At 43.4% G+C, this 24,150-nt stretch overlaps 1 protein-coding gene and 1 long non-coding RNA gene across 5 annotated transcripts in view; one reads left to right on the plus strand and one right to left on the minus strand.

Annotated features, from left to right (window-relative positions):
- Positions 1–17,149, minus strand: part of LOC311605309 — a 169,674-nt gene extending 152,525 nt beyond the window's left edge. The window contains exons 1-2 of the long non-coding RNA XR_014781892.1: positions 16,881–17,149; positions 11,524–11,605 (exon numbers count right to left, since the gene is read on the minus strand). This is a non-coding gene — a long non-coding RNA (uncharacterized lncRNA). The remainder of the gene's footprint in view (positions 1–11,523; positions 11,606–16,880) is intronic.
- A 6,298-nt stretch (positions 17,150–23,447) lies between these two features.
- Positions 23,448–24,150, plus strand: part of KITLG (KIT ligand) — an 80,374-nt gene continuing 79,671 nt past the window's right edge. The window contains exon 1 of one of the 4 annotated variants that reach the window (XM_084795339.1): positions 23,448–23,928. In XM_084795339.1, coding sequence (XP_084651465.1) covers positions 23,794–23,928 — 135 coding nt within the window. In that variant the 5' untranslated portion in view covers positions 23,448–23,793. The remainder of the gene's footprint in view (positions 23,929–24,150) is intronic. The other 3 variants (XM_084795340.1, XM_084795338.1, XM_084795341.1) reach the window with 3 other exon arrangements.

A 24,150-nucleotide genomic window follows, 5' to 3' on the forward strand; every position in this document is an offset into this window, starting at 1 on the left:
CAAACACACCTTCATAGACATAGTCAGCCGACTTGAGCTCTGAGCACCAGACTTTGGTAAACTGCCTGGTAGCCATGCTAAGGGAAAGAAGTGCTAGCAACAGAAATAATTTCAAGTCATAGACAACCTTGACAATGCCATATGTGACTGTATTTCACAAGACCATTGGAAAATAGAAATATTTACATTACGATTCATAGCAGTAGCGAAATTACGGTTATGAAGTAGCAATTAAAATAATTTTATGGTTGAGGGCAGGGAGTGTCACCACAACCATAGGTGGGGAACTGTATTAAAGGGACGCACCATTAGGAACCACTGTCGTAAAGCATCAACTCGGGAAAGGGAGTGGATTGTGTCTACTAATCAGATTTCTCTTTATGGATACTAACAGTACATTTCTTTGGAGAAATCTATTTGTTGGAAACATGGCTACTCTGAAAGATGGACGAATCAGAGAAAAATTAGTACACGAGTGTGTATTGAATTAGAGAACGGCCCAGGAGTAGTGTGCGTGCATACTGTGGCTTTGCTGTTTACTTTTGTCATCTCTGGAAACCTTAACGAAACAAACAAGCAAAAGGTTAATTTTAGCTGAGTTTTATGGCTAGGGAGGCATGACAGCTGGGGCTCCTTTGTGATGGGAGCTTGGAGAGGGATCCAGAAGCTGGGAACATTTGGGCATGGAGCATCTCTTCCGAGTGCCCACCCGAGGAACCTACTTCCTCTTGCTAGACCTCCATCCTGAAGTTGATACCACTTGCAAAGACAGCTTCCATCTGGGGAGCATTTACACACTCAGGGGACATTTGGACAAGGGATAGGGGAGCCCCTGAAGTGACTGGTGTCACGTGCTTCCCAAGGACTATTGTTTCACCCTCCTTTCTCTTGAATTCCATCTTCCCAACTACTTCTGTCCCATTTTTATTCCCCCTGGTTCCCTTTGATTCCTCGGCTACTATGTTTTCTTTTCCAGGGAACTCCCAGGCTGCTGCTTTTTGCCAGTCACATCCTTTGAAAAAGTCCTTTATCTCTGAAGCTTTCTTTTTCAATTCATCTTTTCCCCCTGGGAGTCCCTTTCTAGTTTCCAGATGTCTGTGGCCCATGCTCCTTCAAGCTCCCTGCCATCTCCATCACATTCCCTCACACAGACTTTTATCCAGGTGATGGTCTCTTTACTCTTAAGGCACAAGGGAGCCAGGGAGGCCAGGAAAGTAAAGGCACACAGAAGCAAACAGACAAATTAACGACAAGTTTGTTCAATTCCGGGAGCGCATTTTGGGGCAGAGGTGCTGGTAACAGGTCACAACATTCAGAAATCACTTTGACAGTAGGACATCTGTCACGACTGAGGCCAGGCCCTGTCTGTGCCTGGCGCCAGGCTTGTGGCACCAATTTATGTCTCCCTCTAAGGCCCCTGGCTCCTGATATCAGCGCTGATGCAGTGTGTAAAGTGACAACCACAATTAATTCCCATGTTTACCTCTGATCTCAGAAACCAGAGTATTGACTAATAAAAGAGTTTTTCACTGAAAGGAAAAGATCAAAAATAACTATACTAAAGGAGTATTATGCATAAACCCCCTGATGTTCAAGACAGAAAGAGGTTTCTACAAATTGAATGATTTTTAACTTGCTGACAACAATTTGAGACAAGAATTAATTTAAATCTTCCCAGAAGTGCCTCTTTTTTATCTTTTAAACTGAAAAGCCTCAAAGGAGAGAAAAATAAACCAGAGCTGTAAGCTTATGGAGTGTGAATATTTTATTAGTGAATCACTGTTACTCAGTGTGGTTTTGTGTTTCTTAATCTGAAGAGAATTTGGGAGAATAAAGCAGGGACTAAGAAAAAAAATGAGACTGTAAAGCCAGCATTGTATCAATGGCTGAATTCCAGGAGGACAGTGGAAAACAACACTGTGCCTGCTTACAAAGTCAGATTGTTTTTCCATTGAAATTCCCTTTTATGAGATTTGTCAATCAAATAAACACCATTCATTTCTAACCAGTTGAATGACCTCTAGGAGCTCAGCCTTTCTGGTACTCCCCTCTCCTTAGTTTGTAGACACCAACTTCGTACATCTAAAAATCACATGGCGAATACTGTCAAATGAGCTAAAAAACAAGATACCCCTAGAGTTGAGGGATTATTGAAAAATATCAGCGATTAATATGGGCTAGCATCACAGTCCTTCATTTCTATAGACCAGCCAGTCATAACTATAGCATACTTTCATGATGTGGTACAATCTGACTGACGTGGGAGCCTTGCCTTTCTAGGATCTTCAGGTTGCCTTTTACTTGATATTTAAAGAAAAATTATTCATTCGCTGAACCTGACTATTGACATCTCATGCTCTGGAAAGAGTACACACTTCAGCACCTGCTCCACAACTTTCTCCATCAGCTCCCATTCTCTGAGCTCTCTGGTTTCCCAGTCCACAGTCCCAGCAGCCAGTAGAAGAACCAACAACTATGCAAGGCACTGGGGGGGAGGGGCATTGTGGGAAAGGATGGCATGTAGACAGGGAAGAAAACCAGGAAAGGCCAATACCAAAGCCTGGCCTCCTGCCCGGACAGGGTAGAAAGTCTGGAGACTGAGAGTAGGAAACTGGAGAAAGGTTCCCAGAAGGCCAGTGACTGGGGGCACAACCTCAAGACCATTGAGGACCTGAGGGCTCAGGCTTTTGGAATTGTGTAGACAGTGGTTGCATTGTCGTACAGACTAGCGATTGCTCATCTTGCTGCTGATGACTTGAGAGTCGATTACGAGACCATTATCCATGTGTCAGTGTACGCAGTGTGGCATCCTCAGAAAGGTCACTGAGGATGCCAGCCAGTATCGCAAGCTGTACCTGGAGACAGAAACTGAAACTCTCAAGGAGGAGCCCCTGTTGGTGATAAAGAATCAAGAAAAGGATGACAAAGACTTGGATTCCTCAATTCTCAGTTAGGGGTCCCAAGTGGAAGTGGATGCTCCCCAAACAAAAGGAGCCAACAAGATCATAGTGGACATCAGTCCCAGTGTGAACAGTTGCCTCTGAAACTGCTCATACTGGGATCTGGGATCCCAAGGAGGATCTGGGCAGCCACACTCCCAGAAGATTGAGGATAGGACCACAGTGGTCACCACTAAGTCTGCAGAGATCAGAGATGCCAAGAGTATAATTAAAGAGCTGAGACATGCTTTCAGGCCGTGGACTCCAGGAGAAATCTGAAGCCTAGCTTAACCTGAGGGGCATGGAAGGCAGCCACAACACGTGGATGTAGCAGCTCAGGGCTGGTGCAGACCTGAAGCTGCAGCCTACCTACACAGGAGCAAGATGACTGGTTGGACGTGTAGGTGAAGGTAGAGGCAGAGATGAACATCTATTTGCTAGAAGATGGAGGGGATTTCAATCTCCAAGTCTCCAACTCCACGCAAACCATCACAGAAACAACACCAGGACCAAACATGGACCCCAAAAGGGATTGACACCAAGTGACACCAATGACACCAAAGCTCTGAAGCGCTGATGAGGAGTGAGGTATGCAGTGAAAGTTCAGAGACCAGTGGGGATCACTTTCAGTTTGCATGGTTTCCAGTATCTGGGTCTCTGTTCAAATTCTCCTTTCTCAGTTTACTCACGGAAAAAGAGTTGCACCACCTTCTACTGGTTGGCGGTTGGCAGCCTCTTTTCTTACTTCTTCATATGCCACTCCCTTTGCTGTGGCCAATTGATGGGACTTGACAGATGATGATTTCAATGTGTTCCTTGAAAGAATGTTGTCAGCTTCCTCTTGGCCTCAGAATAAGGTAGCAACTAATTCGGTTCTTGGGCTAAATGCTGCTCTAATTAAGGAGTTATGTTGAAATATCTCTCAGCAAAACTTACTGTAAGCCTCAGTGATTTAAAAAAAAAAAGCTTCACCGAAACTATAATCATAAAATCATAATGTGAAGCTGGTTCCAGGACCCCCTGCAGATATCCAAGTCCACAGACACTCTGTTCCTCTATGTATTATGACAAACCATTTGCATATAACCTATGCAAACCTTGGCATGCATTTTAAGCTGTACTGTACTTGTACTGCTGAATGCAATGCCAGTGTAATACAGTGACCATGCTGCGTTCTTTAGGGAAAAAAATAGGATAATAAGATCTGGTCATGTTCAGTAGAAGCACATCTTTTTATCCAAATACATTTCATATGAAGTTTATAGAATACTCAAGATGCCAAACGCACAAATAGAGTGATCAATCATAAATAAAGGAATCACAGGAAATAAAAACTTCAAGGTCAAATGCTGCTAGCACTCTTGAAGGTCATTGTTATCCCTTTCCTCCTTTGTTTTCTCCTTTTCCCTTGCTTTGTGATCATATCCGGTTCTCTTTTTACAATGCCTCTTATACCATCCCAATCACCTGCCATCCAAAGAAAACAAAGAATCAGCTAGCCTACCAGGATCTCGGAATAATCTGCCAACCTGTCCCTCTCACTATTGGCCACGTGCCCCTTTCTTTTCTGTGCAAACCTTTGCTATCAGGCTTTCTGTACTTTCTGCAGCTTTCCCCAATATAGAACGCATAAACAGTTGTGCTCTTTATAATGTGTTGCTCTATTAAACATGCATTAACAACTCACTGGTCACTATAGGAGAGTGCTACCAGAACTCAACTATATCAGACATGCTAATGTTTTATGAAAGCAACCATAAAAAAAGGCACCAGAGATGTTTTTCAGTTAGTTATGGAGTACAGACAACAAAGCGCTGGGTTCTGTCCGATAGACAATAGAGAAGGCTCTCAATAGTTAAAAAGTTTTGCCATTTGCATGGATTGGATTCTCAGCGCCACGTGACGGCTCACAGCCATGTGCAAGTCCAGTTACATGTAGCAATTCTATGCCCTCTTTTGCCCTAGGACACACACACACACATACACACATAGTACACAGATATACATACATGAAAAACACTAATATAATATTTTTTTATATATAAAGAAGACAAGAAGAGGGTCAAAGGTAGAAAGAGAAAGAGTTTTGGGGCTGAAAAAAAAAACAAAATGAAACAGAGCAAAGAAGTGGCAAATGTCTTGCAAAATACAGTTGGGACTCTGATCCCCTATATGCCATTAGGGAGTTGCAGAACATTGTAAAAGAGGTAGAGGGTATTTTCATTGTGGTTATGATATGGCAGGCTGTGCTGAATTCAGCAGAGTATTATATAGTAACAATGAAACCACATTTTTATGTTCTTAACAATTTTAAACAAATGTAGGAATTTCTCATGTAGTTTTACTTATATATTTGTTGAATTGCCACTTTTTATAATGGTAAGTTTACATGTTTTCTCCTTTCCATTCAACTAGATTTTCTGGGAATGTAATCATATCTGCTCTGACCTTTAAAAAAAAAAAGGAGACGGAAAAAGAGAGAGAGGAGGGGGGAGGGAGAGAGAGACAGAGGCGGGGGGGGGGAAGGAGGGAGAGAGAGGGAGAGACAGAGAGAGAAAGAGAGACAGAGAGAGGAAGGGAGAGAGGGAGGGAGGGAGGGAAGGAGGGAGGGAGAGAAGGAGGGAGAGGGTAAAGGGTGAGGGGAGGGGAGAAGAGAAGGAACGTTCTTATTAATATCTACACTGTTAAGTACCAAAGTACACAAAAATTTCTCCAGGACAACCCCATTCCTTCCCCTCCCCTTCCTTCTCTCTTTCCTCTTCTTAGTCAGAAATAGAACAAAGACCAGAGATAGGCTCTCTCTCCTGGCATTCTGCAGCTGCTTGTTTTGCCTCCGCAAATTAGGATATAAATCCAAAGTTATCATGGGGCTAATCCTTGATCCCTGTGGGTCAGAAGGCAAAGCATCCAGTTCAAAGCATTGGGATTGGAGCAAAACAAGCTGCTGCTATATCTTGATTGTGGAGTTGCTGGGCACAGAAAGTAGGGGAGAGTCGGTGTCATCTCCACAGTGGGCAGCATCCTACTCCCTGAGCTTGATGGAAAGAAAACGAACTATGTTTACAAGACTTCTCCCATCGTGAGCCTCTTCTGCCAGCCCCATCTCCTGCTCTGGCCATTACAGACACTTCCCATGTAAATATTTACAAAGTCAGAAGAGGACAGGAGACTTTTTTTTATGATTGCCGCATTCTTGTCACTGTGGCAAGGATCACTCCCAGTCCCACACTGGTGACCATGAACAGCAGGGACTCTTATCGGGAGATAAGTGAGGGTCTGAGATAGTAAAGAAAGAACGTTGGCCACTTAGGCTTGCTTTCAATAGGCGCGACTTCATGAAAGGCTTCCTTTCCCTCTGTAAGACCAAGCCCAAACATTAACAAGTTATGGAAAGTGTTACCTGCAGGAAAGATTCTTTTTCGCAGTGCTATGTCACATATACAACCTTACAAGTCATAGACTCCAAAAGCAGTGAAATACTTAAAGAGAAATCCTAGACATAGGGGAGGGGAGAAGGGGGGAAGTGGGAGGGAGGGAGGAATGGGAGGAAACAGGAGAAGGGCTAACAATCGAGATGTAATATGAATAAATTAAAAAAACACAAAATAAAATAAAATATTTATCTTGTGGGGAAAAAAAAAGAGAGAGAGAGAGAGAAATCCTAAAAAGCATTCTGTTCAAACCACACAGAGAGTATGAGGACTAAAATTCAGGTCCCAGAATCCCAAGCAAGTACCGTTTTGGGTTTGCAGGGATGTTTTGGTTGCTGGTATACATGTTTGAACCACCAGAAGTGCTCTTTATGAATGCTTAGGCCTCACCTACCCAGCATCCCGTACGCTAGGTGGAGTGAAATGTGTCAGATGCAGTTGGACCATGATTCAAACTCAAGCATACTGCACCATCTGGGTGCCTTGAAACGAGCACCAAAGGCTCTTCTCGATATTTCTGTCCCCTACTATTTTGCCCTTGTTTACCCCTCTCATAGTCTTCCATTCACCTATAGGCTTAATGGATAAGACTAAGGAAAAATCACGTTTAGAGTCAGCGTGCTATTAATTCTCCGTTGTATGCTGTGAGAAGATATGTGTGGTGGTGCCAGGGGAGAGTAGCCTCTCACATAAAGCGATACTGTATGTTCTAAAGAGTTTCACAAGTTGGGCTGGGGAGAAGGAGTGACTGGCAAAATGTTTGTTCTGCAAGGCTCAGGCTGCAAGTTCAGGTCTCCCCTGGTACCACTTTATAAAGGCTATATGTGGTGGCACACTCCTGTAACTCCAGCATAGGGGAGCAGAGGCAGGTGGACCCCAGAAGCTTTCTAGCTGAAATGGTGAGCTCCAGATTAAGTTAGAGATTCCTGAGACACACACACACACACACACACACACACACACACACACACACACACACACACACACACACCAATATAGAAATATATCTGATAGGGGGCTGGAGAGATGGCTCAGATATTAAGGGCATTGACTGCTCCTCCAGAGGTCCTGAGTTCAATTCCCAGCAACCACATGATGGTGCACAGCCATCTATAATGAGATCTGATGCCCTCTTCTGGCCTGCAGGTGTACATGCAGCCAGAGCACTGTATACATAATAATAAATAAATAAATCTTAAAAAAAAAAAAAGAAATATATCTGACATATACTTCTCTCCTTCAAGGTACCCGTGTTCAATCACGTGCACATACACATTTTTTTAAAGTGTTGAAATAATACCCAGATATACGCTAATTGAAAACTTAAGTACAGGATCAGACAGAATAAAAGGCAAAAGGTCCCATTAATGCTCTGCTAATGTCTCATGTCCCCTGAGTTATTCAGGGCAAAATGCTAGAAGTCCTTATGATTTTCCTATACATCCATACATACATAGATGTGTGTCTGTGTGTTCATGTGTATGTGCTTTTTGACTTTCTGTTTTTTAGAAAGCCCTTTTCCTGAAAGGATTGAGGTATTTTTATCCACACACAAATAAAAGAGAATACTGTCAGAACAAAAGCCACCAAATTTAAGTTAGGGACACACCTTAAGAGTGTGGGACTGCTCCTTGGAACAGCAGCGTCTGCTCGCTAGCTTTTGAGACGCTCACCTTCCCAAACACATCTTGGTCAGAAAGTGAGACTCATCAGGCACATAAAAAGCACCTGTGAGGAGGCTAAGGGAAGAGGAACGGGCAGCAGTCACATCCTGTAAACTCGTGAACACGGTCATAGCCCTCACTGAAACAGGAGGTGTCAAGTCAACTCGTCTCACCTGAGTTCAGCGCCACAGAGTCTGGTTTTGTAAGAAGACCAGAGTGGGGAGTTGTGTACATTCACATGAAATGATGCCACTCACGCTGCTTTCTCACCCGACCGACCCTACAATCCAGCTGTGACCTCTGGCGAAGCTTCCCAAGATTGCTAACTGCTGAACCTCATTTTCATGACCCAAGAGGTACTTCTCAACTGTCCCTTTCTTCCTTCTGCAGAGACTCCTCTCTCTTCTCTTTAACGCTAAGGCAGCTGATCCTCCGTTCTGTTTTTACTGATCTCTGTCTCATATGTGTACCCTAGAACCAATGAGGTTCATGTGCTTGCTCTCCACTCTCTGCCTGATGGAGCTATTGATTGTGCTGCCCATGTCTCATCTATCTGCCTGTTTAATATTGCGCTTCTTCAAGGTCACAGCATCCGACCTTTCCAGCAAGCCTTATCCCTCCCTCAACCCATGTCTTATTCTCATGCCTGTGGCTACAGATATATGCATGTCAATTGTCTGTATTAGAGGCCACCTCACAACTTTTTTCCTCCTTTTCTGACCTTATTCTTCACACCAGGAGATCTCTAAACCCTAAGGAGAACACTTGGAAAACATTTGTCTGCTCTGCAATCTCCTCAGCTTCTGTCCCTGTTACCATCATCCTCATCCTTTCCACTTGGGCTGGAGGAAAGGATGTCAAGCAAGTATTCCTAGTGGAATGCCACCTCTCCCTTAATCCCAAACACTTTTGTGCCAGGAATGTTCCTGTTCTGAAAACATATCTGCCCACTTCCCCTACCTCTAGCTCTGCTTCCTCACCTGCCCCAAACACACATATTTACCTCCTACTTAATAACCTTAAGTGAATTTCTATATGCAATATAGGACAAACATCTTAACATCATTAAGATGCTTCTCTTTCTCCCTCCCTCCCTCCCTCCCTCTCTCTCTCTCTCTCTCTCTCTCTCTCTCTCTCTCTCTCTCTCTCTCTCTCTTCCTTCTTTGCATTAAGATATCTCTGAACTCTGCACCAACCTTCATTTCTAGCTTTACTTCTTATCATAAACAAGAAATGTCTCCCCAAGACACCAGCATCTTTCTCATCTGTGTTTTTAAACACATATTAGATTTATTTTATTTTCCTTATACAAGTGTTTGCCTGCATGTATGTGTACCACAAGCATGCCTGGTGCCAAAGAGATCAGAGGAGAGCATGAAGCTATGGCTATGAAAATTGAAAGACATAAAGTATGGGAAATTGTTAATATATGTTGTCTTCTGTGGCTTACATATATTTTTCTTTTTTCTTTTTTTTTTTTTTCCGAGACAGGGTTTCTCTGTGTAGCCTTTGCTATCCTGGGCTCACTTTGTAGACTAGGCTGGCCTCCAACTCACAGCGATCCATCTGCCTCTTCCTCCCTGAGTGTTGGGATCACAGGTGTGCGCCACCACGCCCAGCTTGGTCTTCTTTATAAAAATAAATATGGAGTAAACTAATACTTCCAACAAACTTTGCATAGAATTAATTGATAATGCAACCCTAACATTGATTGTGTTTATTACCTGGACGTTATGAATTGGAGACCTTCAGCGCTGCTTAATCTTTAAAATGACAGTACTCAGTGGTCATTATTATCATCATCACTTGAAAAGATATAAATCACTGAAGATCATCAATCCTGTATGGTTTGTTCTCCTGTGCAGGCCAAAGTTCTAGACTGAGAAGCATTAAGCGTTACTGTTCCCACTTTACAGATGAGGCATCTAACCGTTGGCTGGCTCAGAGTTCAATAGAAGACTGGAAAGATACTGGTAGGGATTAACAGGGCTTGGAGCATGTTCTGGAAGTTGTACCTCTCCTTTGGAAAAGCGTGGGGTACGGGCAGGTTAAGGAAGCTACACCAAGGTCCCCAGAGAGGACGCGGAGGAACCGAGATCTCATCCTATTTCTATCACTTGCTCAGGCTGGGGTTCCAGCAACACAGAAGGACCCGCGTTAGACACACAAGCTGCCGCTTCCCGTTCGCTTAATAAACAGCTGTAAGGTATTCGTGCTGTGTCTCACAACTTCCTCCTTCACTTTCTCCTGTCTTCCTGGCTAGGAAGCCTTTTCAATACTTTCAGAGTCGCTTGGTCTCCAGAAACCACCTGTTCTACTCTGTTCCCAGTGAAGAAGGGGCACGCATGCACGTGTGTGTGTGTGTGTGTGTGTGTGACACTACCCACCCCTTTTCTCTCTGACACCAGCTCTCCCTGTATCTTCTAAAGGGTTCAAGGATTAGCTTTCTTAACGATGTAGATCTTTGATGCAGGAGATTCAGGTGGGCAGCTTCAACAGATGGATGAATCGACAAAAACTTTTTAGTAAAGTTCAAATAGAAAAACTTTGTCCTTTTGAAAATAATCAGGGTTTTAGCCACGGCTCTTTGTTCCCGGTGTCCTGGGGTTGTAGGCTATTCTTTAGCTAACCTGCTCCCTAGGAAGCCCCCTGTCTTCAAACACCTTCTTTCGGCTCACCGTTGGCGCTTTCGTTTCTTATTTCTGCTCAACGCAAACTTTTTTTCATGTCCCCTTTTTCTAGTTAGCACCACTGGAAACGAGATGAAGGCGGCATCTCACTTTGCACCGAGGGTTCATCAAGATAAACCCACCAACACAAAGGTTACAGAGATGATATTGTACTTGCCCATACTAAGGTCGGGTAACCAGAAACCCAATAACAGGGATTAAGGGAAAAATCAGCACCGACAATCTTTAGCTTCCCGCGCTGCCCTACGAAAAGGGCTCACGCTAGCCTGCCTATTTCCTCTGCTGCACATAAAAGAAGCTTGTTCCACGGAGAGGCTTTCATTGTCATGAAATCAGTCATTTGAATCAAAGTCCTTAGGGACTTTTTCCACGCTGAGAGCACAGCTTTGAAAGGTGTTTAATTATCCCGCATCCTAGGAGCTACCCAGAATGCCTTAGGACTTGCCAAGTTACCTTTTTAACCTTTCAACCAGATAGGATAACTTTGCAGTGTAAATACTGGCACACCGGATGTATTTTTCCTCATGTCTTAGTCCATATGTGCTTCTACTGGAATTATAACAAAGAATTATCATAGCACATCATTATGCAGGGAAGCCTCACAGTTGGAAGGATGCACTTTGAGGGATTACAGAAACACAGGTTGGATCCCAGATCTGTAGCCTTGAACAGTCCCTGAACTATCTTGTGGCTTAATTTCCTCATCTTTAAAGGAGGACACTATTAACCGGACTGGTGAGGGTGATCGTCCTATCTTACTTTGTGTAAATAATGACCGCAGTACGGACAAATGGCTTACCTCAAACGAAATAGTAATGGTGACATTGTATTGTGTAGCAAGTTTCTCTGAAATTAAACCATTCCATCCTGCAGGCAAGCTCCTAGAGCAGGGAGGTAAATAAAAACAGAACAAAAATGGGTTACTCCCAGATTTATTAGGCCCCTCCCTGCCAGAAGTCAAGAACAGGAACCCAGAGAGAAAGAAGGTCAGGAAAGAAAAGCTGAGCTGCAAAGACTCTGAGACTAGACCAGCTGCCTGGAAGAGATTCCAAGGAGCTGAGGCACCTGGAAAGGACACTATCTGATGCTTTGAACTGCCTATGGGCTGTTCAGTGTGTCCTCGGTTTCCCAGCTTTTGTGAGCTGTCACCTATGGTGGCTGGGGTGGGGCTTGGTGATGCAGCTGTCCTTTGGTCATTTCTACTCCTGTAAATAACTGCTCAACCACATCCCTGTAGGTAAACCTAATAAAAACCCATAGGTGCACCAAGCTGGATATTGGTGGTCTCTGTACTTTGTTTTATTGTGGGTTCTATCTAGGGTGAGTAGAGTTACATCTCCCCAGGAAAAGTTTTGTCACACAACAGTTGCAAGCACTATTGTGCAGATATTCATGCATATATTTAAAGTGCTTAATGCTTAGGAAGTGCTTATAAACATGTAATGAACTGGCTTCAATTCCACTTATTATGCATGATCCCTTGGGCTCTTAAGGGTATAAATTATGTGGTCACTAGATCACAACGAAAACAAATCATAGATTTAAGTTTTACCCCCCCAAATAGGCATTATAAGTTTTCCTAGTATAAAATGTAAACTAAGTACGTAAAGCACACGGTGAAGTGTAAAAATAGTGTTTACATTTAATATCTTAATACATAGAGTACATAATTCTTTTTCTTACTCCCCAATTTCAGTGAAAAAAGAAGACATTCTAGCATGTGATGTGTAACAAGTAGGTAACGGAGTCACTGTAGATTGAGGGATAAGGATAAAATTATGGGTGTGTCGGCGTGGAAGTGCAGGACAGTGAGTGCCAACAGCATATATGTGCAGGCATCAACTGTCTTCCTCAATTGCTTCCCCAACTTATTTTTTAGATAGGGTCTCTCCCCAAAGCAGGAACTCACTAAATGGCTGTACTGGCGGGGGCCAGCAAGCTCTAGGGATCTACCTGTCTCCTCTCCACATCCCCAGAGCTGCGACAGTAGTCACTGTAGGAACTCGAGTCCCGATGCTTGCTGGACAAACACATCCCTCACAGAGCCAAGGTTCCGTTCACCATCAATATGGATTTTCAGCAATACAGTGGTGTGTAGACCAAAGTCGGACCATATCAAATATTCTTGGAATTAATAGCCAGATCTGGGTTTGATTGAATCCTTCCATTAAATTCTTGTGTGAGCTGTTTAATCTAAGATAAATATATCAGTAGAAACCCTCCCACTTCAGGAGTTAGACTAGTTTAGACTATTCAGGAATCAAGTCCTTAGTGTTGTTTCTAGTGCTAAAATGTCTGGATCGCTGCAAATTCTCAGACCTTTCTTAGTGACTCTTTTTCTGAACTAATTTTTGCTGGTTGACCTTTCCTAAAGAGTTTTAGTTTATGAACCACAACTCTCTTTTTAAGATTAGTGAAAATGATTAATTAACCATTACTTTCCCCCCACCACAAAATGCCTACTTTCCCTTATAATATACTCTTTGTGAGTACCGCCACGCATTTTTATTTGTAATGCATTTCCAGTATCCACACATAAGCTAGATCGTAAGATGGATTCATGTAATTGAAGTACTTGCATTTATGTAATTGAAGTATGCCCTGGTGCCTGGAAATTTCTAGTTCGAGTTTGCTGTCCATCTATGGACCGAATTTCTCATGTAGGAATGCCTTTAACACTTGGGATACAGCAGAGGACATAATATCACCCTGAGTATGTTAAAGGAAATGGAAGCTATCATAGCAATAATGAGTTCAATTAAAGCATACATCCTCTATGTATCTTCAAAAAGAAACTATGAACTTAAAAATCAGAGTTTATGACAATTATCACCTTATTTTTATCCACTGTTTCACCTGGGTCATATGATATTTGCCATGAAGCCTCTGGAACATAAATAACAGTTCTGGATGTAACCAGGAAAGAGAAAAGGAGGGTGGATTAAAAACGAGGGGTTTATGTCACTAATGATGGCAGTTTCTGGAGCTTATTGATAGTTCTATACTGGGACCTTTAAACCTGAAAAGCCATCTCTTTCCTTAAGGCTTCTGGAGAGTTGGTTCAAAACTGGCCAAGCTGCACGAAACTTCTAGAGATAGAGGTCATTGCAACCAGTCAGTTTCTAGCAGAGAGAAAATTCAGATAATAAGGTACATTGTAAACAAGTGCCTTTGATCCAAACCGATAAATGGAGCCGGGCGTGGTGTCACACACCTTTAATCCCCACTCGGGAGGCAGAGGCACATGGATTTCTGTGAGTCCGAGGCCAGCCTGGTCGCCAAAGCGAGTCCAGGACAGTCAGGACTACAAGAGAAACTCTGTCTCTACAATCCAAAAAACCCAAAAAACAAAACAAACAAACAAACAAACAAAAAACCCAAATTGATAAATGGTTTGCTGAGGTTGGAAGAACACATGAAAAATTTGCTACTTGTCTGAGCAAGTTTCACATACACTAAAAAAAAAAAAAGAAAAGAAAAAAAGAAAACCATCTACAGGGACCATTTCAGATTGTGGAATGCAGTGTCAGGTCCATCTACCATCTGACAGCTTTAGTATCCCCTGCACAGAGAAGAAAGGAGTGGCACACATATGACCATGACAGTTTCTCCCCTCTCTGTTTACATCTTTTATTATTGTGTTTACTTATGGGAGCACCTCTCCAAATACTGTAGTGAGTGAGTGCGTGGAGGTCAGAAGACAACTTTAAGGAGTCAGCTCTCTCTTTCTACCTTTGTGAGTCGTGGGGTTAGAATTCAGCACGCCAAGCTTAGCAGAAAATGCCTTAACATGCCGAGCCGTCTCATGGTCCCTGCTTATTTTACAGGAAGATTACATCTTTGGCTAGAACATTTCAAAGCAGTACAGTTATTGTTCCCCTACCATCTTCATTTACGTTGCCATTTCAAAAGTCATACATGGGCTGGAGAGATGGCTCAGCGGTTTAAAGAGCACTTTCTGCTCTTCCAGAGTTCTGAGTTCATTTCCCAGCAACCACAAGGTGGGTCCCAACCATCTATACTGGGATCTGATGCCCTCTTCTGGCAGGCAAGTGTACACGCAGATAGAGAACTCATACGTAAAATAATAAAAATAAAAGTTAAAAAAAAAAAAGAGTCATACACTCTGTCCCTTCCGTTGTTCTCTTGATTAAAGAGCATTTCGGCTTTTGCTTTTGTTTTGTTTTTTAAAGAAAAAGAACAATACAGTACAAATTTGTCAATTAGGCAATAATGCATGTTATAGCAACTCCTCACTTAAATGATTCTTCTTTAGAGGACATACGATTCAAAAATTGAATATGATGGCCGGGTGTGGTAGCTCACATCTTTAATCCCAGCACTTGGGATACACAGGCAGGCGGATGACTGTGAGTTTGAGGCCAGCCTGGTCTACAAAGTGAGTCTAGGACAGCTAAGACTACACAGAGAAACCCTGTCTTGAAAAACCAAAAAATAAAATTAAAAAAAATTGAATATGATAAAAAGAGCACTAGGCTCATAACTTTCTTTATAACCAAATAATTGAAAACAGATAATTTCATTGCTAAAAATACTGCCCCCCCCCCAATGTATGTAATACACATAACATTCATCAGGCTTAATAGAAGATATAACTAAAATTATATAAGAATGTGCAGTTATAGGATATGTCATACATGGTGATGAAATTGTAGTATTGTAAGACATTTGAGCATCCAAATGTACACATACAATGTTATATTATGAGGACACAGAATAGATAAAAGTACATTCCCAGATAGCACATCATGCAGAAAATCAATTTCACCCTTCCTTCTTTTTTTAAAAGTTGCTATATGAATAATTTTAAAACCACTGGGCGTTTTGAAATGGCTTCGAGTGTGAAGGCTTTTGTCCTCAAGCCTGATAACCTGAGTTTGAGCCCAGAACAAGGTGAGTATTCCTTAGAGGCCTGAAAGCATACGTACACACAAATGCCTAAATAATTAAAAAATATATAACTCATTCATACCAGGGAGGTGGTAACATGTCTATTGTAGTTCCACCAACTTAGAAAGAAAGCTTTTCTCTGGAGCCTAGGAATTTGAAACAAACCTAACCAACAGGAGACCATGTCTCAAAAAAAAAATTGTGTGTGTGTGTGTGTGTGTGTGTGTGTGTGTGTGTGTGTGTTAATACTTCTTTTGGGAACAGAATGTTTTCGCTTTCATCTTTATTGGCAGCTCTACTTCTGGATTGGCTGGATCCGTTGTCATAAGTCAGGTCTAGACATGCGAATTGTGTATTTATTCTACCACAAATGGGCTCTTCTTACGGTTTGTTTGTTGCCTTTTGTCTGTATATTTTGGTTTTGGGGTTTTGTTGTTGTTGTTGTTCGGTTGGTTTTGTTTGTTTGTTTGTTTGTTTGTTTGTTTTTGGGTTTTTTGAGATAGGATTTCTCTGTGTAGCCTTGGCTATCCTGGATTCGCTTTGTAGATCAGGCTTGCCTCGAACTCACACCACTCCACCTGACTCTGCTCCCTAAATGCTGGGATTAAAGGCGTGTACTGTACCACCACGCCCGGCCCTGATTTTTGTTTTTTGTTTCAGGTTAGTTGTATAACTACATTCCTACCAAAATTCTATTTCAGTTTTGTACCTATGTTCATGAGATAAAACAGTTTCTAAAAGCTTTAAAGAGTAGAAACCAGGCTGGCACAAATCTGTAAGTTAAATAAAACGATCACATTTTTGTTCAATTAAAATTAAATTAGAGAGAAAAACTGACAGGAAGCTAGCCTCTATCAAGTCCTGTGTCCATACTCTTTCTAGAATATTCTGTTAACTTTCCACAGCTCATTTTATTCTCTCACTCAGTGCATATTGAGCAACACCCTCTATTCTTCGTGGAGCGGAGGCTTGTGTATTACAAATTAATGTTCCCATTAGCAGTAGACCTAATTAAAGTTGTAAGGAATGAGCAACTACTCTGCTTCAAAGAGGAAGTGATATTTGAGCCAGGCTTCAGTAATGAAAAGAAGATTTCAGGCAGAAAATAGAGGAAAAGCTGCTTCGTGCCGAAGGAACAATGAGCCCAGGGACAAAAAAGTACTAGAGAGGAAATGTTAGCTATGTGACAGAGCACGTTGCAAGGAGGTGGGAAGGGCAATAGATGAGCCCCGGAACTCTACTTACTGTGACCAAACTGTGAGTGATATGCTATCATTCTTTCCGCCGGTGAAATGAGCTAATTCAATACCAGTTAAAGTACATATATGCAGGTTCATTGGGAGTAGATCCTGGTGGGCTCACCGGTCCCAAGGAACTTTGGGGGAGCCGGGAGGCGGAGCCAGAGGGAGCGGAGCTAGGGAGGACAAGGAAATGCTGAAAGATGGGGGAGAGACTGGGGAAGACGGAGGGGAGGGGGAAATGCCTAAACGTACAGTGGAGAGCTTCTGGGAGAAAGGAAGTCCCACCCTTTGGCTGGAGAGGTCAGGGTATGCCAGCCACGCCCTGCAGCTGAGAGGGACGGAGGGATGCTGGGAAAACATGGAAGTTAAGTCCACCTTGGGTTAAAAGGCACCTTAGCTGCTTGTCCTGGTCCGACGCCCAACAGTGAGCATTTTTACATTTTATCCCTAGATACTAAGAATAGAAATACACGTGGAGGCAGTGAAGTGCCATGGCCACATTTGTACACGTGTAACAGTGAACTCGGCAGCTACGTTGAAACGCTGTCCTGTAGGTAGTTAGGTGAGATTCGCAAGACTTCTCTGAAGAACGGCAGTGATAAGAATGGGCAATGAGATGGAAGAAAATTTTAACAATGGTAAAGTTCCTTTAGAAGAAATCATTTGTTGACTATTACCAGTTGTTAATATTTGAGGGTAACGGTGCCTTAGGAAAATATGAAGATATGTAAAAATATTTGTCAACTAAGCAAATAACGAGAGATGATTCTGTACATTTGAATTGCTGCTTTTGACTTGTATCCTAAGTTCTGTCTCTTAAGACTCATTTCCCCAATAACTGGCTCAGGAACTTAATCAGATCGATATTTGGAAGAGTCCCTGTGCTCACAGCACGAGGCAGTGGAGATAAGATTATGCATGAAGGAAGGTATATGTGGCTTTAATGAGACGATCTCAAAAGCCAACAAATGTAAAGCTGCAGCTGTTTTGTCTAAGAGAAGGAATTTATGGTTCCTTTAAAACAAGAGGAGCCGATCAAATGGAAGCCATCAGGAACAGCGTCGCTGGAGAAGGGATTATAGGGCGCACTGAATTCAGACCTGAATACTGAACAGGTAAGTCCTAGGCAAAGGTGAGAGAGTGGAGCAAAGTGCTCCAGGCAGAGGCAGGAGGAAGACAGCATATGCATATGCAAATGTACTGGGATGAAGGAATTATGGGAAACAGGAAAATGGCTTACCCCTAGCGGAGCTCAGAATTCTCTAGGGAGCCTCATTGTATTTGCTGGGTTCTCCATTCTCTGTGAGGAAAGTAGTGGCAAGCCACCAAAAGCTTTTCAGAAAAGGAAGCTCTACAGTCGGGGTAATTCTTATCTTTTTGTCTTGTTCTCCTCTTTAGTTAACTAAAATTGAAAATGGAGCTACCCTTCTGGTATAATTTGCTTCGTGCAGGTTTCTGTTCAGTGTGCCGCTTTAAAAAAAGAACAAGGACAGGCGGTGGCGCAGGGCGCTGCGGCGCGGCGGCGGTGGCTTGGGGGCGGCGGCGGCGGCGGCGGCGGCGGCGGCGGCAGCATGGTGCGCGCGCCTGCGCCTTTAATCTCAGCGCTTGGGAGGCAGAGGCAGGCAGATCTCTGTGCATGCAAACCCAGCCCAGTCTACAAAGCCAGTCCAGGACAGCCAGGGTTACACAGAGAAACCCTGTCTCGGAAACAAACAAACAGCAGCAAGCAAACAAACAAACCAAAGCAAATAAATGAGCAAACAAAAGGAACAGGGACATGAGGCTATGGAGGTGGCTCGCTGGGTAAAGTACTTGTTACACAAGCCTGAGGAACTGCGTTCAGATGGATTATGGACTAGCATCCAGGCTAGATAAAACCAGTGTGCTTCAGGTTCAGTGCGAGACCCTGTCTCAGAAATAGAAGCTGGCGGAGTCCATGTGTAGAGTGTCTTCCCACGAGTAGGTGAGTGTGACACACACACACACACACACACGTACATGACAAACACACACAAAATGTGCACATAAAATCAACATAGGTGTTTAAAAGAGGACAACCACCACAGAATTATAAAAGAACACGTGGGAGGTCCTGTATTCAAGGCAAAGATTTATCACATCTATTTTCTAAATTAAGCATAGCTAACAACAACAAAAATAGTAAAGCTCCCTACAATTTTTACATTAATTGGGTGAATTCCTTGTTTTCTTTCTTTTGTTTTTGTTTTTGTTTTAAGACCGGGTTTCTCTATATAGTCTTGGATGTCCTAGACTCAATTTGTAGATCAGGCTGGCCTTGAACTCACAGAGATCAGGCTGTTTGCTTCCCTGAGTGCTGGGATTACAAGTGCGGGTCACCCTGCACAAAAACTAACTACCAATAGCATCAGAAGTATAGAAGACCAGATAACTGGAGGGAGGCTTTCTACCCAACACGCCCCATCTTGAACTCTGTGACAGGGAGCCCATTGCTTCCATGAGAAAACACCCCTATGTACCTGTCTACTGGGACATCATCTTGATAAGGACTGATTGTTGATCTATGTCTGCTGCAAAATACCAACTATAAAGTTCTGATCCGGTCCCTTATCAGGATGAGATGATCTCTGATGTTTGCCTTGCCACCAGCTCTTCCCAGTCCTTTTCGTGTCTTTTCAGGTCAATCACCTTTCAAGTCACTCTGATTGCACCTGATAAATGACACTGCAGTCATGACAGTTGATAACGTGCTGCTTACTTAAGACAGTGCAAACAAAATAGATTTTAAATATTCTTAGCACTCAAATGCTACATATAGAAGAACTTGGACATGCTAATTAGCCTGATTTTAACATTTCTCTATAGGGCAGGAGAGATAGCTGAATGACTAGGAATATAGATTGCTCTTCTGGATGATGAGGATTTAAGTCTCAGCACCCACAGGGCATCCCACAACCATCTGTAACTCCAATTCCTGGGGATGTAACACCCTGTATTTGCCCCTCTGGCCAGAGCATGGTGCATAGACATAATGCAGGCAAAATACCAATACATACTTGTAAAATTAAAAATACAATTTAAAGCCAATGCAAGTGCACACATAAACACACACACACACACACATTATGTTGTATATGATACACATACGACGTTTTATTTGTCAAATATACTTCACTAGCATTTTGGGAAAGTAAATATGTGGCTTCAAAATAATTTTTAAATGTTTTCACTTATTGTGATTATCCCTGTATGATATATGTGGAGGAGCACACATGCCACAGTGTGCAAATGGAGAACATAGGACAACTTGGTGAAGTTGATGCTTTTTTTCCACTGTTACATGGGTCCAAGAGATTTTATTCAGCTGTTAACTTTTGCACTGTGTTTTACCTGCTAAGCCATTGAACTGGCTCACATAAAAATAATCTTTTTCCAAAATAATTTTCATTTACATGCATGTGTGTGTGCTCCATGTGTGCAAGTGCCAATAGTGGTCAAAAGAAGAGGTTGGCTTTTCTGAAACTGGAGTTACATCCACTGAATAGTTCTGGGAACCAAACTTGGGTCCTCTGGTAAAGCAATAAGAGGTTTTGGTAGCTGGGCTAACTGCCCAGCCTCACGAAGTAACTTTAATGGAGGAAAACACTTGCTATACCCTAGCTATTCAGATTAAGCATTTCTATTTTGTTTGTTTGTTTTGGGGTTTTTGTTTTTGTTTGTTTGCTTGTTTTTTGTTTTGTTTTGTTTTTGAGACATGGTTTCTCTGTGTACCCCTGGATGTCCTGTACTCGCTTCGTAGACCAGGCTGACCTTGGACTCACAGAGATCTGCCTGCCTCTGCCTCCTGAGTATTGGGATTAAAGGTCTGCCCGGGCAGCATTTCTCTTTAATATTTTATATATTTGTATTCATTCCTGCCCCTTTCTCCTCTTCCTCCTCTTCCTCCTACTTCAACACATTCTTACTATATAGCCCTGGATGGTTTGGAACTCAGAGAGATCCACCTGCCTCTGCCTCCTAAATGCTGGAATTAAAGGCACATACCACCAAGCCTAGCTATTGTTTATATTAATTCTTAATAAAGACAATTTATATAGGAAAAGTTTAAGCATTAATATGAAATAATATATTATAGTCTGTTGATCTAGTGCATTAGTAAATATACGTTTTTAGCATATACTCATCTTGTAAACAAAATTCAGACTTTTGTAAACCATGAGGCACATATATTCATATCATGGCTTTTGTGGTTATGAATGCTTCCAACCTTGGAGGCAAGTTCTTACAGTCTGCAGGGAAATCTGAAGGAAAATCAACCTCGCTCAAAACCATCTCTCATTAGATCTCAACGTGAATCGTAGGGATAAAGATCTTCTGTATATGCATCAGATATTTGGAGGACTCTGTCTGACAAACTATAGAGACGTGGAAGGGCTGTGTGAAGACAAAGATTACCAGGGAGGAACCTGGTATATAAAGGCTATATTTGGTACCATTTTAGCCTTCTTCTGGTCAAAATGGCTTGCTGCACTTTTTTTTTATTTGTTTGTTTCGTTTAAAGTGAAAATCAGTTGTGTGGTATTCTCAGCTTTTCTTCTGGTTTCCCACACCAAAATGTAATAATCTTGTAACTGGTGTGCTTCCAGCACAGACTTTATCTCCACTCTGCTCTCTACCAATTTGCAGACGAGTGAGGCAGACATCAGCACCCTAAAGTAGCCATGCGCTAGTGCCTGGAATCTGTGATTTATGTCCCCTAACACTTCCCTCAAGAATCCAGGCTGCCAGTGGAATTCAGACTGCTAAACAATGGCCAATGGCCTTTGAAGTGGGAGCTCTATTCTGATCACACAGGTAAACCAATGCAGTCTCCTAAAGCCTCACAAGTGCCATAGGGAGGTCCACCAGAAGATTAAGAGTCCTCTGATAGGAGACTTAGTTCAGCTTTACTGGCTTTGAAGATAAAGGTGGCTGTGAGTGGAGGAACCCTGGGACCCTGGGCAGCCTTTAAAGGTACAAAGGCAAGGAAATAAATTCTCTCACTCAGCCTGCCTAGAGGAGGAACGCGGTCTTGACGAAAGCTGATTTTCCCTCAACAAGAGGCACTTTGGACTTCTGACCCCCAACACTAAGATGAGTGTGAGATGATTGACATCATGTAGTCTGTATGAAAGTCTCACAGCAGGAGGGATACGGTGGTGCTCGCCTGTAATCCCAGCACTAGGCAGAGGCAGGTGGATCTCTGTGAGTTTGAGGCTAGCCTAGTCTACAAATTGAGTTCAGGATAGCCAAAGAAACCATCTCAGAAACAACAACAACACAAAAAACCAAACAAACAAGAACAAAAAAAACCTCACAGCAGCAGTAGGCAAGTAACATAGTGAGTTTGTTCGTTCATTTGTTTTGTTTTTAACAATGGCAACTAAACTAATCAGAGCAAAAATTGGCATACTCATTTTTTATGAGAATGACTGGACTCCTATTTATACAGCATACTTGCTCCAAAAAATTTACTGTTGGGGATGTCAGGTTAATATTTTCCTTATAAAGATAGCAAAAATGCCTTTATATTATTCTTCAGTTATGTGTAAAATCTTGAAGGGCTTTTTGGGAAAATCAAGAAACTCTTGTTTGGTATATTTATTATTATTTATTTATTTAGGTTTTTTTCTCTGTATAGCTTTGGCTGTCCTGGACTTGGTTGGTAGACCAGGCTGGCTTCGAACTCAGAGCGATGCACCTGCCTCTGCCTCCCAAGTGCTGGGATTAAAGGCGTGCGCCACCACTGCCCTGCTATCTATCTATCTATCTATCTATCTATCTATCTATCTATAACCTGGCTTTTGGGAAAATTAACTTCTTGAAGCTATTTCTTGATTTGTAAAATGGGACACACACACGCATACACATTAGGCTCTACACACTAGGTGCATGGAAAAGTGGTGATTTATTCATAGTTTTGCACAGTGCCTAGCACGTAATAAGCCATCGCATAATGGTGTAAGCTATTACTACGACCATTCCATTATCTTTCCGATTTTACAAACTTTGCTAACCAAAAAGACCTTTCAAGACCCCTACTGTGAGGACAACCAGCAGCACGTTTAGTAACCATTTTCTTTCAATTTTGTTTTCTAAAGGCGCTGTAGTAAACTGTTGAAAACAACTCCCTTTGACACTGTGTTGATAGTTTTCTAACTGGAGTTACTGAGGAAGGAAAAGAAAGAAAGACTGGCTAAGACAATGGCAAAACCATAGATTGCAATTAAACTTTGTTGGTGGTGGTTCTATTTCCCCGAGGCGGGGCGGGAGAAAAGTGTCTGCTCAGAACCAGGTGAAGCCTGCCGGGCCGCGCCTTGCAGCGCCACTCTAGAGCTGGGATCCTTTCCAGAGCGCGCGGTGCAACGCTGGTCCCGGGACCCGGGCGAGGTGAGCCTGCAGGCCGCCTGGGACACGCGGAGCCCAGCACGCTGCGCGGGCGGCTACTGCAGGTTGCTCAGCCGCGTCCCAGACGCCCCGCGCCTCTGTGGACTCTGGCCAGTACGCAGGCGGGGGACACACAAGGCAGGATCTGTCCAACCTCCGGGACGATCCCCGCCCTTCAGCGCGCTCCCCGCTCTCCTAGCCTAGCCTCAGCTTGCTGCTTGCCTCCTGGAGGCTCCGGAAGGGAAGGAGGCGTGTCCGAAGCGGGCGGGCGGGCAGGCGGGAGAGCTGTATAAAAAGCGCTAGAGGCGCAGCAGCCCGGGCTTCATTCGCTGTTTGTCACGGGGACCCAGAGTGCCGCGGGAAAGCACGGCTGAGAACGGGGTGCTGCGCTCGGGCTACCCAATGCTGGGACTATCTGCAGCCGCTGCTCGTGCAATATGCTGGAGCTCCAGAACAGCTAAACGGAGTCGCCACACCGCTGCCTGGGCTGGATCGCAGCGCTGCCTTTCCTTATGAAGAAGACACAAGTGAGTAGGGCACACCCGGGAGGAGCTCGGAAGCTTTCCAAGAAAATCTCTCCGGGAGCCCCGGGAAGCCCGGCGCGCCCCAGGACCGGCAACCGGGCCATGTGGGGCTGCGCCCGCCGGGTGAGCCAGAAGGGTGCGGAGGAGGCAGGCGTGGTGTGCGAGCCTGAGCCGCCGCCCGCGGTGAGGGGGTGGGGGGGCAATGAGCCCGGGAGCTGGGTGAGAGGGAGCCTGTGGCAAGTTTGCAACCACAGCAGCGAAGTTTGAAGCTGTCAGTAGCGAACTGCAGCAGCAGCCTTCGCTCTTCCGCCTGGGAGTTCGAGTTATCGCGGGGAAGGCTTGATT

Source organism: Acomys minous, assembly GCF_964271855.1.
Source record: "Acomys minous genome assembly, chromosome: 9".
Classification (NCBI taxonomy): domain Eukaryota; kingdom Metazoa; phylum Chordata; class Mammalia; order Rodentia; family Muridae; genus Acomys; species Acomys minous.